The following is a 16,194-nucleotide window of genomic DNA, read 5'->3' as shown; positions in this document are numbered from 1 at the left end:
CAATAGATGCTTTTTGAACTGTTAACCCCTCCTGTTCCAGTTATAAAAGACTACACGCATAAACAAAGAGACATTAAAATTTTGGGTTTGAGGAAGAATTTTTTTTTTAACTACTGCCTAACTAAATTACAAATAAACACCCTTACTGGTATGTCACAGAGTAATAAGAAAGATTGACTGTATTTTGTACAACAACTGAAGGCTCCTGAAGCTATTTTCATGGTCTGTATGTATCAAATCATTACATAACATACTTTTACGTTCAGCTTTAGCGTTTAAAGAATGCTGAAAAACAGCAGGCAACTTTGACTTAACACTGGATAAACGATACAAGCACAAACACTTTTGTATTTGGTAAAGATGCATTAAAACTTTAGGAAGATCTTTGGTTTAACCGATTGCGATTACAAAAACAAATGCCCACAATAAAATACATAGGGTTTGTAACCATGAAAGAGATTACCCAGAGGTTTGCATTACAGCAGCTTTCAAGTGACCTAAGCACCACAGCCTCACATCTGAGTGGAGTCAGAGCCTGCTGTGGGTTAGCCTTCATCTTACTGACCTTTCGATGCTCTTGGAGATTTGTTGCTGAAGAACATTTCTTATTGCACACTGAACACATCAGCTTCTTCCTAGAATTTCCTGAAACAGAAACAAAATACCACCAACATCTTAATAAGGAAGTACTAAGAAAGAACCTAAATATTTCCACTGAGTTTGTGACTTTCACAGGTCATTTGACTGACATAAGATTTTTACATTTGTATCCCATCTTCAAAGTGTCCCATATCAGGAGTTCTCTGTGGGTGTCCAACAAACCAGTTACTGATGGAATGTAAATCAAGGAAACCAGAACAATAAAGGAAAAAAAACCCTTGTGATGTTATCACACATCACCAATCCAATATGAAGAGCACAGTTCACGACTAAGAACAACTCGCTTTATAAGGGAACAGTCGATTTCTTCCAGAAGTCAATGCAATTGATATCTTCAAAACCTTTATACCAGAGCTTTAACAGAAACATTCCTGAACAGAGTTAATGCAGCAATGACAAAAAAAGATCCCAAACTGAAGTCAAAGCCACCATTTTGCATTTTTCTTATTAGGAAAGCATTACGCATTCTGCTATGTAAAATAATATCTTTAGTTGTCTTTAAGTGAAAGAGACAGGGAATTTGTATTAGCACCAGATCACGAATTGAAATCTCATCTAAAATGTAAACTACAAAACAAGCTACAGGTCAGCTACCAGATGTATTTTCCTTCCCTTTTCACAGTTGCTTTAAAAAGTGACAGAGCATTTAATTGGGTTTCTCTTATTTACCTTTTGAAATTCATTTTAATAACCCACAAAGCAATTTCATTACAAGGCAAAGCCACCACAAACCTAATTCTTTGTTTATAATTACATGTCCGTGCGAGACATTTCCTTATGTGAAAAATGTTCATATAACATTGAATACTCGAACAAAAGAGGAGGCAAAGTCACACTTAGCCAAGCACAGAGGAAGTTTGGATCATAAGCTAACTCATTAGATGGCTTCCAGCTCAGTTCTTCAGACTCTCAGCATCCTACATTTTTCCTGTTCTTGCTGTCCTAAAGAATTCAGATCATGTTGATTCTTCTGACTACAATGTACCCTGTCAACTGATTGGTTCAATACTTAAATTTGTAGTCTATGAAAGCACTTAATCTCACATATGCTTTTGCTGTTATAAAACTCGTGTTTATATTTTCTGATATACAGATAAATACAGAAATACACTTAGTACTTCAACTTACAAGAACATTAGTGAGACCTTTTCAGAGGAGAGAAAGGTGATAGTGAATATCTGTTCATAGCTTTGTATAACTGGCAACACGTGACAATCCTTTCTACTTTCCTTTGCCTTCAGGTAACACAAGACAGGAAGGAATTCTAGAGGTGTCCCTCAACAGCAGTACATTATTTTCCTTCCTGCACTGACACCGGTTCTGATTTCTACGACTCCCAAGTGGTAAAATAAAAGCTCTGCTCATTGTACAGGTAGAGCAAAAATATCCTTCAGGCATCTGCTCTCAGTCGTGCCTGGAGTGATCATTCAAGAGATTTGTGTGAATTTGTACACCACTGCATAACTGACCAAAGCTAAGCCCAAACATAACAACGCTCACATATGAAAAAAATTCTTACAGATACTGAGAAAGAGATAATCTTTTATAAAAATGGTTGTGGAAGGGTTTCTGTACACTGTAAGAGTTTGGCACAAGAAAAAGATTTCGCGTAATGAAAATCTTACAAAGTATCTCAGTGCTGTCACCATGAACTAAAGACTATTTTCTTTGCACTCTGGTATTCTGCTGTCTCCACACATACTGATCTTCCATTGACATTGAGAGGGGACATGCAGAGAGAGCAGAATGCCAGAACTGAGATCTGCATTGTGGACCTGAGAGCAGCATTTTGCCCTTTCATGAAAACAGAGCGAAGTTTGATTGAAAACTATTGATTCACAGTGCACAGATATAAAAACACTACGGCCTAATGGGACTAGTGGATTGTCTGCTCTGGCTTCCTGCACAACAGAGGCTATACAGTTTTGTGCAATACCCTCAATCAAGCCTAATCATTTGTGAAGCATGTCTTCCAGAAAGACATCCCATTGTGTCCTGAAAATACCAAAAAGATCAAGAACTCACCACTTCCTGTAGCCGTTTGTGCCAGCGGTTGCTTTTCCTCACTACCGAAATGTTTTGCTTTATCTATTATTTGCCTAGTTTAAACTTCTGCAGATTCCTATTACATTTTTCTGCAGTAGACTGATGATTCATCTGGTATGCAGTAATTTCTCCTTGGGGAAGGAGGAATACTTAACTCTTGCAATTAGTTACTTCTTAATTTTCTTTTTGATACAAACGAATCCATTAAAAATGAAACCAAAGGCAATGTTTACTCCGATTTGCAAATTTAAGGCTAGGAACATGTTAGAGGGCTTTTATCCAAAGAAACATTAAACTCTCTTACCACTGTGAACATTTTCTTTATGTTTTTTCAGGGCATCCTTACTCTTGAACCTCTTCCCGCAGCTATCTGCCTTGCATATGAATCTGGCATCCCCTCTGCATGCCTCCTTGTGCTGTTCGTAACTACACAGGATAACCAGTAAAAAAACAAAAACAAAGCAACACATAGAGCAGTATCTACAGAAACCAGACACGTAGCAAGTACTCTGAGCTTGACGCATGCTGCACTGCAGAGTTCCAAGGCCACCTCATGCATTACTTACAGCAAATAGGAATGAAAGCATTTGACTTCTTGCACTGTTAGGAGTCACATAAACTAACAAGCTTGAGAGCTAACATGCAAAGGGAGGCCAGCAATGATACGACAGCAGTCCAGTAACTCAGACACAAAACCTCGATTCTGAGCTGAAGGAAGTATTGCAAACAGAGCACTGAAAACTCCTCGAAGAGTCTCCTGGGCTGACATTCTCTGAGCACTGAAGTACACTGAAGAAAAAAAAAAAAAAATTAAGGGGAATATTCTACACCTTACACAGGTCTGCAGTAGCTAAAAAGATATTTACAGCTCTACAAATCCTTAAGTAGGCAAGTAACCTATTTCATATGTGAAGTCTCCTGGAATTCAGTGAGACTAATCAAATGCATAAACAGCAAGAGTCAGGATCATACTGCTGTATCCTCACACAGATTAATCTCACACTTTGCCCTATGTAAAAATTTACTTAACTACCCATACAGCACAAATCCAACTGCCACTGTAGAGTAGAAGGAACAAGTCTAAGTTCAAGAGGAAATACTTAATTGTCTCCACCAAATATTTCTTTGCTATGTAATTTTATTTATTCCCATGAAAGAAGAGCTCATACAGAGCTGCCAGTTCTACACATGTTCACATTATCCATATGTAAGAGAGATCAATTTATTAAAAGAGCAGCCTTAAGTGTATTCTATGCAGTATGAATCTGTTTCTTTCCCATACGAGAGAGTTAGATTAAGTGTACTATCTATAGTCATCTTAGGCATCTAATGTACTATCTGTAATTAAATGTATAATAAGTAATATATCCATTTAATTGCAAGCAAAAAATATATAAACAACAAAAGACAAAAACAGTTATGTTTTTGTACAAAAGTATAATTGTAAAGTATATGACTTTAGTAAAAAAAACTGCATATTTACATATCAAGGACAGTAGAGATGTGCTCTTAAGTCTCAGGTCTTTCATGTTTCTACTTGGGTTTTTTTTTCCCCATCACCCAAATATTTAATTAAGCAAATGTGAAGCATTGTTTTTCCTTTTCTTTCATCCTCCTAGATCACCATCTTCTAATTATTACTTCAGTTATGTAACAACATCCGCAATTTAAAAAATTACATCTCCTAAACTACAAAATAGTCCACTGATGGAGACCAATGGTTTTCCACCAAATAGCAGCTCTGATCTGGTCTACAGTGTATGATTTTAAAACAAAAATCAGCAACATTTTTGCAATTCAAATTGAAGTCTTCAAATACAAGAAATTAACATTAAGCTTTTTTATGCTTATGTATTTGTACCCTTAGCCTTTACATTAATCTTTTAAATTGTTATTAAACCAAAAGAAAGACATGATTGAATGAAATTGATTTAAATGATCTCTGAAAAAACACTCCCGCTCCTACTCACTGTCTTTGTAGAGCTTGTTTAACAGGGAATTTCTTTCCACAGTTTCGGCACTTAAATTCCTTTTCCTCACTGGGTTTTTGGTGCAAAGTCTGAAGATGTTCAGCTAGAATCTCCTGGCTGGCAAAACTGGATTCACAGTTTGGGCATGCGTGGTCCTCTTTACAGGTGAGGGGATCTGCATGATCGGAGGCAATAAACAGAAAAGGAATAGTTTTCAGGGAATATTTTGGTTACATTAGGAGAAACTCACTGCCAGAAACAGATTATGCAAAGTGGTATGACAAAATTCACAAAAGACATTGTCTCTGAATGGGTTATAGGCTGCCTATCTTCAGTAAGTTACCAACAGCATTATTGAAAAGGGATGCAAAGTATTAAATTGGGTGTGACTTCAGCTGTTAGCCTACATTAGTCATCCAGGTTTATCTCTACTTTGATAAAGATGCTGAGAATTCACCAGGCAGCTCAAATCACCTTCCTTTTCTTAGACACCTTACCTTAGGATTCGCTGAACAGTTTTATGAAAACATTTATTTCTATCCCATTTAAGTAAGAGGAAAACTACCCCTCTTAGAGCAAAAACTTAGCTTTCATAAGACTATGTGTCAGCTGAAATGAACTCTACCTTTAGTTCAAAAACTAATGGCAACTTCTAATGAAATCTAGGCTCACTCCTTCACTCAGTAATTCACAGGACTTATTAGGCAAAGAAAAGAACCTCAACCAAACCAAAACACAAGTAAAAAACCATATAAGAGCTCAGTCTAAACCCAGAGAGCCTTCCAGTTTCCCAATCCTGTGCGGTTAATGTTCTCTTCCTTCTTTGTTACTGCATTTCATCTCTCAAGTTATCCTGTTTTTTACATATTGCTCACCCGCAGTTTTTTCGCCAGCTGCTTGCACTTCTTTATTGTTGCCACTGTCTTCATCTTCCTGGATAACAGTTACTTCTTCCTCCTCCTCCTCTTCTTCCATGTCACTGTCCAAGTACCCAATCAGAAGTTCTGTGTCTGTTTCAATATCTTCCACAGCCAGATAGAAAATATTTTCCCCTTCCTGTTGCAAACAGTAAGCAGAAGCCATAAATAATTATGTCAGAAAAAGACCCTGAACTAACATTAGCCCTCAACGGTGGAAGGGCTGGCTCCATTCCTGAGGGAGCACAATGCTAGAACAGCCTTTCCGAGACTTCTTCCCCAGCGTGGCTGCATGGATAAAGTGCTCTTGTATTCCGGTATTCTGGAAATGTTCCCCGCCTCACCTTGTGAGGCTTTTCCCTTGTGCATTGTAGCCTAGACCAAGGTGAAGGTGATGTAAGAGTCCTTTTCTGCCACACTCTGCCTGACAAGAACTTCAGAGTTCAAAAACGAAACAGTTGAGTGTTAGGAAAACAACAAAATTTAAATAACCAATACAGCTTTAGCTCTGTCCCCCATGGGCTGCATGAATTATAAACCAGCTTTCAGTAGCATGTTTACATAGTGTTATTTTCTTTCTCTCTCCCCTTAAGATCCCAGCCTTCTTCATGAACAGGCTTTCAAGCCTGGTCAGTCATCTTCACCATCAAGTTGGCAGGCGCATCTCTAACACACTTTAAACTAATAGATCAAAACCCTCCACTGGTTTAAATCAGCATAGATACACAGATCCACAGAAGGCCAAAGATCCATCCCCAGATGCCGCATGAGAGGACAAACCTGCATAATACTAAGCTTCAAAACCTTCTCCACAATGAATGAACAAGCTTCCGCATAGCTACGTAAGCTAACAACTTTTGTCTTTGACAAAATCAAAGTTACCAAGGTTGGCACGGGGGGCAGGGGAGACCTATAGCAAAACCAGCTGTCTCCTGAACTGATATAGAGAGCTGCTTTTTTTTTTTTCGCCATATGTGAACCAACTGCTTCAGGTACTACTCGAAGCACCAAAGGAGACCCATTTTTACGCAATGAAGACTTCCAAGTTCTATCATAAATCTTAAAGCTTATCTGATTAACATCCAGAAAAGTTAATTGAAGCTTCTTTACATCTAGCCATGTATTTTGTAACAAGCTTCATCACACAAGGACAAGATAATGATTTTTAATTTTTTTTAATATACTAAGATTGATTTAAACTGTCAACAGGGATATAGTATTCCTCAAGCTTTAGAAGGTCTGTTATATATTACACAAGATATTGTCACACAAGAGCAAAACCTATTTAATTCAATAGACTTGATACAGCTGCTGCTTTCAAGGACACACCACTTTTTTGTTCTTATCTCAACAGCAGCATTTGAAAACAAAACAAGTTATGCATTTATTATTTTTTTTCAAGATACATTCTGCAGTCCAGATATGGTCAGCATGCCACCCTAATTTTTGCATACATCTAGGAGACACTGTTTTTCATGCCTCTGCCAAGGTGCAGACACCTTTAATTTACTGCAGTCTAAACTTAAACCATGTACCAAAACTCTTGACATGAGGAAAAGTAAAAGGTCTTTCTACAGTTTCCACTTGGACAGAATAAAAACCACTGGGGTAAACCTCCAATACATCACTGTTTAGGACAACTTTATTTTCAAAGCAAGACAACCTTATAAATGGAAACACATACCTATTACTGGCTTGCCAAAAAAAAAAACCAAAAAAACAGAAAAGAGGAAAAAGAAAAAGCCATGTATCCTAGGCAAAAATAAAGTCCCAAACTTATTTATTAAAGAACCAAATAGCACACGTCAATTAGATCATACATGACACATGTTACACCAGACAGTAAATCTGGCAGAACAGCAACCAGAACTAATTATTCAGGTTAACCCAGACCAAGTGAATGAGTCCCAACAACCAAGCTCTTTGCAATACTGCTGCATCCTCGCCATGTCTGCACTTCCCTCATGTGCATCTGGGGCTTATTTTATAGCCATTTGTGCCTGAAAAACCCCTGGTTCTTTCCTGTTGGTGTACTTTTGGTTAGTAAAAAGATTAATGGAACAAGTACTACAGACACTCAATGCTTGAGTGATTTGTTTGCATTGAAAAGAAATTAGCTTTGGTGCCAACCCAAATTAAAGCACAGCTCAAACCCTTTCCTCCTCCAAAGCTAATTTGTTTGGCTTTTCCAGACAAACAAATGTTAATAGTCAGGTATTCCGAGCACTAATTAATTCAGATATACCCACATTGTAGCAGCTCCTCAGCATTTTCACTGGAAAGCAATGGAAGTTCTCCAGAACCACAAAGGAATTTGAGTCTCTACCTCCACCAGCACCATCTGCATGAAGCACATTTGTCTACATGCACAGAGGCACAGACACAGTGAATGTAGGAAGAAATCTTCCCCAGTAATTTTAATAGTCCTCCCATATACTAAGAACACATCTGCAGTTGTTCCACGTGCCAATCTGCTTAGGCCATGCCAGTTGTGTTAACAACATTCCTCTGCAGCAGGCCACAACTGGAGAAAATTCCAAGCGCTGGTCATGGTGTCATCACAACCTCCCTTCACACTACTTCTGGTTTATTATTCCACTTTGCTTCTCATCCTCTGCCTTGCCTTTCGTCTTTTAAGTTATGGGCCGCGCTGACCTGACCGATACCATTTTCCTGTTCCAACAGCTCATGCTGTCCCATTTTTGCACCACGACAGGAACCTCTCCCATTCAGATTCTTGGCTTTTCCATCCAGTTACACCCCTTCATATGTGCTTTGTAGGAGGGGAGGCTGACAGGGAACATGGGCCAAGAAGCACTGACAGCCCACCACACTTTCATCCAAAAGCATAAGACAGACACATGTCATCACCCCTGACAGCTGAAAACACAGGAGAAGGAGGAAGCAGATAGTCTTGTGGTACCTGAGGGAGCATAGGGCTCTTCCAGGCTCCAGAGCTTGACCAGCTGGCTCCAGCCCAGCTGTCCTAATCCTTACCAATTTTCCCCCCTGTGCCCAAAAGCTCTCCTCCTAAAGCACTGTCTTCCCTCTAAACCCAATTTCCTGGCAGCAAGACAGCTCTTTGGCCTACCTGTTCTGCCAGTTCTCCCTTGCTCACTCACCAAACAAGCACACTCCCTTTTCCTGATCTTTGCCTGCAGCTCCAGGGTGTCGCGTTTGCCAGAGTAAAACCAATCTTGGCAAAGCCTGCGAGGGCAGAACCCCCAATCCTGGACATGTGCAGGTGATTTCTTGGGGGCTGCAGGAGGAGAAGACAAAGCCACAAGCTCAGGCACAGGAAAGGTCAAAGAGGGCATGTGGTGCCTGGAAAGACGGGATCAGAGTAACAATGCCCTCCCAAGAAGGGGAGCAGATCCCTGGGGAAGAGGGTGAATCAAGCCAGCCTTACAGAGGTGCTGCTGGGGACCAAGAGACCCTTGCCCCTCTCAAGCAAGGAAGAAGAAATGGATGACAAAGAGACTGGGGGATCCCCGGGAGACTTCTGTTCCAAAAAAAAAAAAAAAAAAAAAAAACACAAAACCCACAAAAAACCAAGAAAACAAACAAACAAAAAAACCACCCCATCTTTAACACACACAGGTAACAGAGACGTTCAGGAACTCAGACTATATCTAACTGAAAGTATAGCACCTGAACGACACACGAAGGAGACACAGAAGCCTCAGCTCTGTCTACTGATCTATTCCTATTGTGCCATATTGCAAGGTAAGGTAGGCAACCTTTGAGATATGATTATTCTTCTTACTGAAAGCTTTTGCGGTGAAAAGTAAAACAGTAAAGCACTTAAGTGACAGCAAAACTTAGGAAGAGAGGCCCTTAGAAATCCATGGAGCGGTAAGAAAAGTAAATCTTTTTGAACCTTAATATTACCACTCTATGCACCAGCTCAGTATTAAGCAAGCCTAAAATCATAAATGAGTTACATTTAAATTTACAAAAAGATTCTGTAACCTCAGAGCTGAAAAGGGTCTAAATGATTTTCCTGCTCACGGTTGTTTGGTATTACACAGAACCTGGTATGCAGCAGGTTCCTACTGCAAAAATCAAAAGTGTAATGGGTATATAGTTCAAGGAATTCCATGGAGAAAACCACTTATTTCATTCATCAGAAACTTATCTCAAATTCTTCAATAACAGAATACCTGAACAGCACTAGTATGTATTCAACAAATGTACACGAGCTTGAAATTAAAAAAAAAAATCTCCCTTCTCCTGCAAAAACTTCAAGAATTGAACACATTTTTAGTTCTCCCCTCTGAGCATGCAGGAAGCCAACTGCTATGTTCACATTCTTCTTACATTGCATAACAAATTTATCTTTCCTTGGTAGCACTCAAGCCACCGGTAAGTTTCAATTAGTCACAAAACTGTCCTGTAATAGGTAAGTTTGTTAAGCAGCCTAACACAATTTGTCCTTCCTCTCCTTGCGTCTTCCCCTCTCTCTTGCTTTTAGACAGTCCAGTTTTACTACAGCGCTGTCTCTCACATGCTAATCTTCCTCTGAAGACATTTACTGTTACTGAACAGCGGGGTTTTCACCTCGATCAACCAGGACATCACTGAATTATGCCACACTAACAAACACACATTTGCGAAATATGACTTTAAACCATTCTACCACCTCCCAATAAATATCCTCCTTCACATTAATTTTTGCTGGTCATTATTCTAACTCTCATTTTTCTAAGCTACAGCATACCGTTCTCAGAGTCTACTTGCTGATGAAAAAATATTTGAATTTAAAGCTCTATCTGGCTGCATTTCTGTTTATAAAACAGTTCCGATGCTAACAACAGGATCTGTTTTGCATAGCAACCTCCAGCAGAGAGTGTTTACTAAAATTACTACTGACAAACAGATAAATTTATCCATTCTGGATAAAGGAATGCTGGAAAAGATAACACTCTACCAGTCTAAAAAAAATGAAAACAACAAAGTGTGGCATTTTTGATAGGAGCCATTTCCTCTTGATTATCATAATTACAATGCATTTTTGCTACATATCAGAAGTCATATTTATAAGTAAATAGCTAGGAATAGCCCATGGCAAAAGAGATTACAATTCACATGGTTTCTGTTAGTGTAAAAGTTGTAATTTTAAAGCTACTTTAGAGTAGAGGATTAACTCATTCAGTTACTACCTGAAATGCTACAGAAGCCTCCAGCAATTCAGCTCTGCAAAAACCTCAGAAAAGGAGTTGGTACATACGCAGGTACCCTTCAACCTTTCTGTCCTTCTCTAGCAGCCGCACAGTGACATTACTCACGGCACAGCTGTTAAAAATACTTCCCCTGCCTTCCCAGTCAAAGACAACCCAAACATCGCATTTTCCTCCAGGAGCGAAGGCAAAACTCAACCTCCAGAATGCTCCCCACAACACCAAGAGCTCCCACCAGAACTAATGTTTTTCAAAATACATAGCATTACAGGAAGAAATAGAAAAAAAAAATAAAGACCAACCACACACCCTCCAACCCCCAAAAAAATCCAAACAAAAAACCTGACCAAGTTTACTTAAAAAAAAAAACCAAAATCCCATGCCAAGGCACTTTTTCACCACAGGAAGCATTTTGTACAAGGTCTAAACATGATCATTGGGTACAATTAACACTATGATGATCTAATCATATTTTTCAGTCAACCCAGAACAGGGTCTACTTTACTTGTATACAGGGAGATACGCATTCACTTCATCTTCTTTTAAACTGAATACCGAGTGCTACACAGCAAGTGATTACCAATCACTTTAGTAGGGATAAAAGTTATAATCTTTTATCTGAAATAGAGCAATGCCATCAGGATTTGAAATGTTCCCAGAGTAGATCAAAAAGCTCACGTTGGAGTATTTGGAGACTGGCAAGAAAACTAGTTGGCAAGATAACTAGCGGAAATTAGCTTTAGTGGGTATAAACAAGGAAATCATTTACTTTCTGTTCACATTTTTTGTTAGTGCGTACACAGTCTCCTAGAAAATCACAGAGGGGCAGCTGTGAAGCAGACAACCAGCGTTAAGTTCTTAAGCATTCACAGAAAAGACTTAGGACAAGCAAGCGAAGCCCCTGCTCTATCACTGTGGTTTACTTTATTTTCACATTTTATAGGCTAGTATCATTAATGTTGGTCATATATTCTCAATGAATCAATTTTAGCTTGTGAGAATCACTGCTAAAGACTCACTTTAAAGATTACACAGTACAACCGAGAGCGAAAAATCAAATACCTGTTTAAAAATTCAGCCAAGCCCACAAAAATCTTCATAAAATACAAGTGTCTGGAGAAAATCTACATTTCACAAGGGTAATTATAATGTGCTAGTTAGAACAAAGTCTCTAACCACTCTGTTTTCTCCTCTTAGTTAGCTAATTAGCCCTTTCTATAACTATGCAGACATATTCTACTTTATTATATAATATGTAATCATCCAGTTGGTTTAAGATTAGGGATTTTTTTTTTGATGTCATAATCTGTATTTTTTTTAAAATTAATTTAGGTACTTGTTCAGCAATGCAAACTTTTTTTCCACGTTAACTGGAGTAACGATAACAAAGCTAAACCAACTTTACTAACGTAATTGATGACTTTTTCCCCTTTGTAAAACATCATTTCATCATCTTTGGTGGCAAGCAGGCAACTCCCAGTTCACATTAAAGGGTATCATTAGTGGAAACATTCCACCCATGTTTTGCCCACTGATTTCATCAAACAAAGTGCTACTGCACCAAGTGGCCTTAAATCTGCTTAACATTAAAGGCAAAAATTGTGTAATTAAAATCCTGAAGGATTTGTGGGCTGTCTTGTTGGGGGTTTTTTTTTCCCCCCCTTAAAGGAATAGCAGACCTTTGGGATTTGAATCTCCATCTACTGAAGTGAGATCAAACCCTGCAAAGAAATGCATATTCAGCTTTTTTCAACACAAATAGTACCTATTCACATTATGTGCAATTAAATACTTCTACATATATATCTCTATATATATACAGCTTCAACATCACTCACATGGAACACACAAGTTACTTTGGCAGCTGATTATTGATGGTGCTAAAAGAAAACTACGACAATTTAGTAAATTTTTGTTTGTTTTCTTAAGTTTGCCTTTCCTATACTTTTCATCATTTTGTACATGCTGATCATGTTTACTCTGTTCTTCCCTGTAACTTTTCCAAATGTTTTTCTGTGGAAACTTTTACAGGACTAACATTCTTGCCACTCTTTCTTCTTAAACCATCCTTTTAGCTCTGATACAATCCTTTAAAAAAAGGACATGCGAAAAGCACTAAGCACACTCTAAGCGAGGCATAATGCAACACAGTATAACAGTTTCTTTCCATTTCTTTATTTAAATAATCATTTTCATTACCAAAAAACCCACTAGGCACACACTGGATATTCCATTAAAACTTCTATTCAGAATTTCAGGTCATTTTACCAAGCATTTTATTTAAAATTTAATAGTGAACACTAATTGTTCACACTGCTCCCTCTTTTGCATTTGCTAACATTGACTGTAATTTGCCATCACACTGCCTACACGCTGATGACATGCTAATCACTGATTAACACCTATGACTCCTCATGTATGAGGACCCTTCATATTTGGTACCATAAGCAGGACAACAAATCTTTTGATAGCTCCTGGTATAACTGAGAGACAAAGAGAGAAGGAAAACATACAGATATAATTGCACAGGCAGTTGGTCATACTAAATTACCCATTGGCTTGTCATAGACAGCAGGGAAAGCGTAATAAAGCAGTCATTCAGTGAGTGCTGACAAGAGTTTCTGCCATGAGTGGTGAACACTTTCTTGTCTATTACTCAAAAATTCAATTGTAGCCTGGATGTTAAGACCTAAAGAGGTCTAAACAAGAGATGACAACCTAGAGTAGAGGCCCAGAGGAAAAGCAGATGAGGCTGTCCACAGTAAACTAAACCAGGAACAGCAACAAGGTTCAAGGAAACAACATCACCAGCAAAACTGCAGTCACGTTCAGCCAGCAATGTGTGATGGAATGCCACAGACCGACATTCAGTAAAGCCAAAGTTTGGGAAGGCAGGAGGCACAAATCAACCAAAGGCTGCCAAAGAACCTGTTAGGTTTCCCAACGCAGTACACTGCTAATAGTAGCGTTCAACTACTGTGATAAAGGAAGAAAAGCCAAGCAGAAGAAACGCGGTAAGAGATACAACGGCGGAACGGAAATCACAGAAAAGCTCACAACAGGGATAGGAAGAGGGAGGTTGATACCAGGTCTGTGGGTGAACTGGAGGCAGCAATCTCACTGCGCACTGTCTGCTTAAGACCCAAATAACCAAACCGTCCCTCTGGCAAGTAAAAGATTTGAGTTGGGCAGGTCATCAACACAGAAACTGAAATTACTACAGGGGAGTGCCACTGACTCTGAATAGAAGGGAAGGGGCGGGGGGGGAACCACAATAATGCATCTTTCACAGAACTGCGTGCTAGGGCTTTACCAGTATTCCTTTTCTACTTCGCAGTTTTAAAATATTTTTTCCCCTGTTTTATTTCATCAGAAATGAATTTTGTTTTCTTGGCAAGGAAAAATAAATTTATTTTCATTTGGCCTCAAAATACGTTTTTTAATTCTTTTGTCAACGATATGCAGGCAAATCCTAGGAAAAAAGTAATCTCATGATGAAAAAGCAGAATAATAATTTCAAGAAATACTGATAAATAATTCTCCTTTTCATTAGTCCTGACTCAGCCAGATATATAGTTACCTAATCATCTTTTGTGTGCACTAGCAGCCCAGAAAGCCAATCGTATCCTGGGCTGCATCAGGAGAAGCATGGCCAGCAGGTCGAGGGAGGCGATTCTCCCCCTCTACTCCACTCTCGTGAGACCCCACCTGGAGTACTGCGTCCAATTCTGGAGCCCCTGCTACAAGAAAGATATGAATGTGCTGGAACATGGCCAGAGAAGAGCCACAAGGATGATCAGAGGGCTGGAACACTTCTCCTACGAGGACAGACAGAGAGTTGGGGTTGTTCAGTCTGGAGAAAAGAAGGCTCCGAGGAGACCTTACAGTGGCCTACCAGTATCTTAAGGGGGCTACTACAAGAAAGCTGGGGAGGGACTTTTTAGGATGTCAGGTAACAGTAGGACTAGAGGGAATGGATTAAAACTAGAGACGGAACAATTCAGACTGGACGTTAGGAAGAAGTTCTTCACCATGAGGGTGGTGAGACACTGGAACAGGTTGCCCAGAGAGGTGGTGAAAGCCCCATCCCTAGAAGTTTTTAAGGCCAGGCTGGATGGGGCTCTGAGCAACCTCATCTAGTAGGAGGTGTCCCTGCCCATGGCAAGGGGGTTGGAAGGGACCTTAAAGATCATCTAACAAGAGAATCTAACAATTCTATGATTCTATGATCATCCTATCGGACAATTAGATCCTTCAATTCTCTGTTGTTTTCTACTGGAATATTTTAAGCACCATGCTTGCTTTCAAACATGTCACACTTACATTAAATTTTAAACTACAAAGCAAACACACAATTCTGCTTTCCGCACACTTAAGACCACACCTGAGTTTATCATGAAACACAACTAGGCCTCGAAATCATTCGTCCTGACTCAGCCAGATATACGGTTACCTATTCATTTCTACAGTGACAAAACCAGCCGTATTCAGGCAAAAGCTTAACTTGACTAAATAAGGCTGTAGTGAGATAATTAAACTGTTGTTACAGTAGTGAGTTAACTACTCTGGAAATTGATATTTTATTTTTTTTAATGTAAAATGTTCACTTTAAGCCAGGAGAAATAGTTCATGTAAGTGATTCAGTGCAATTCCATCACAGTGGATTCAAAGAATATCAGATTCTAACCAAGAACCTCTTTGGTCTTTCATCCTATCAATCTTATTTATATTATATTTAAGCACAAGAGTTCACTTCTAAAAGGAAAGGTAGGAAAAGGAAAGCAGTTTGCTACTTTTCTCAGATCTTGCAATTTTACTAAAGACCAGAGTGGAGATCAAATTAATAAATCAGTAACGGGAAGCAAATGGTAGGAATCCACCAAATCTACCTGGATGGCTGCCAGGTTCTTCTGTTCCTGTGATGGAGCCTCATGGACAAAACGCAGCCAATTAGAATGGCGTGGATTGCTTGCATCCAGGATATACAGGACTTCACCTTTACTCCCACGAACCTGAAATATTAAAGAAAAAAATCAAGCCAAATTAAAATTGTTTACCAAACACAAACACGTAAAACACTAAGGCATGCTTGTGCTCAGCAGGTGAATCTTCCATTCAACGGGTACTCACAGCTGTGGTGCACATTCACCTTTTTCTATAAGCGTATTTATTCACCTAAGAATAGGGAGGCAACTCAAAGCCAACTGGCATCAGCCTCCTTTATTGAGCTCCCCCTCTCTTTTCTTAGCCTTTCCTTTACTAAACAAGTATTACAACTGACTCCTGGATCTCCTTGATCTGACAGTGTGGTCACCAGTGCTCATGTTCTTTCCTCTCTTTGTTCCTTTGAGTCCTTCTTCTTTATGATCTTGCCAGAAACCAATACAACCCTAGAGGTCCTTTCCCAACTCCAACCCTAAC

General features: G+C 39.1%; 1 protein-coding gene across 2 annotated transcripts in view; it reads right to left on the bottom strand.

Annotated features, from left to right (window-relative positions):
- PRDM5 (PR/SET domain 5) overlaps positions 1-16,194 on the bottom strand; it is an 85,463-nt gene that overhangs the window by 53,757 nt on the left and 15,512 nt on the right. For both annotated transcript variants that reach the window (XM_063336016.1, XM_063336017.1), the window contains exons 3-8: positions 15,663-15,785; positions 5,552-5,732; positions 4,677-4,851; positions 3,403-3,495; positions 3,011-3,132; positions 566-645 (exon numbers count right to left, since the gene is read on the bottom strand). In XM_063336016.1, coding sequence (XP_063192086.1) covers positions 566-645; positions 3,011-3,132; positions 3,403-3,495; positions 4,677-4,851; positions 5,552-5,732; positions 15,663-15,785 — 774 coding nt within the window. The remainder of the gene's footprint in view (positions 1-565; positions 646-3,010; positions 3,133-3,402; positions 3,496-4,676; positions 4,852-5,551; positions 5,733-15,662; positions 15,786-16,194) is intronic.

This window comes from Chroicocephalus ridibundus, chromosome 5 (assembly GCF_963924245.1).
Source record: "Chroicocephalus ridibundus chromosome 5, bChrRid1.1, whole genome shotgun sequence".
Lineage (NCBI taxonomy): Eukaryota > Metazoa > Chordata > Aves > Charadriiformes > Laridae > Chroicocephalus > Chroicocephalus ridibundus.
Note: the sequence above shows the minus strand (reverse complement) of the source record. Positions and strands in the feature narration are given on the sequence as shown.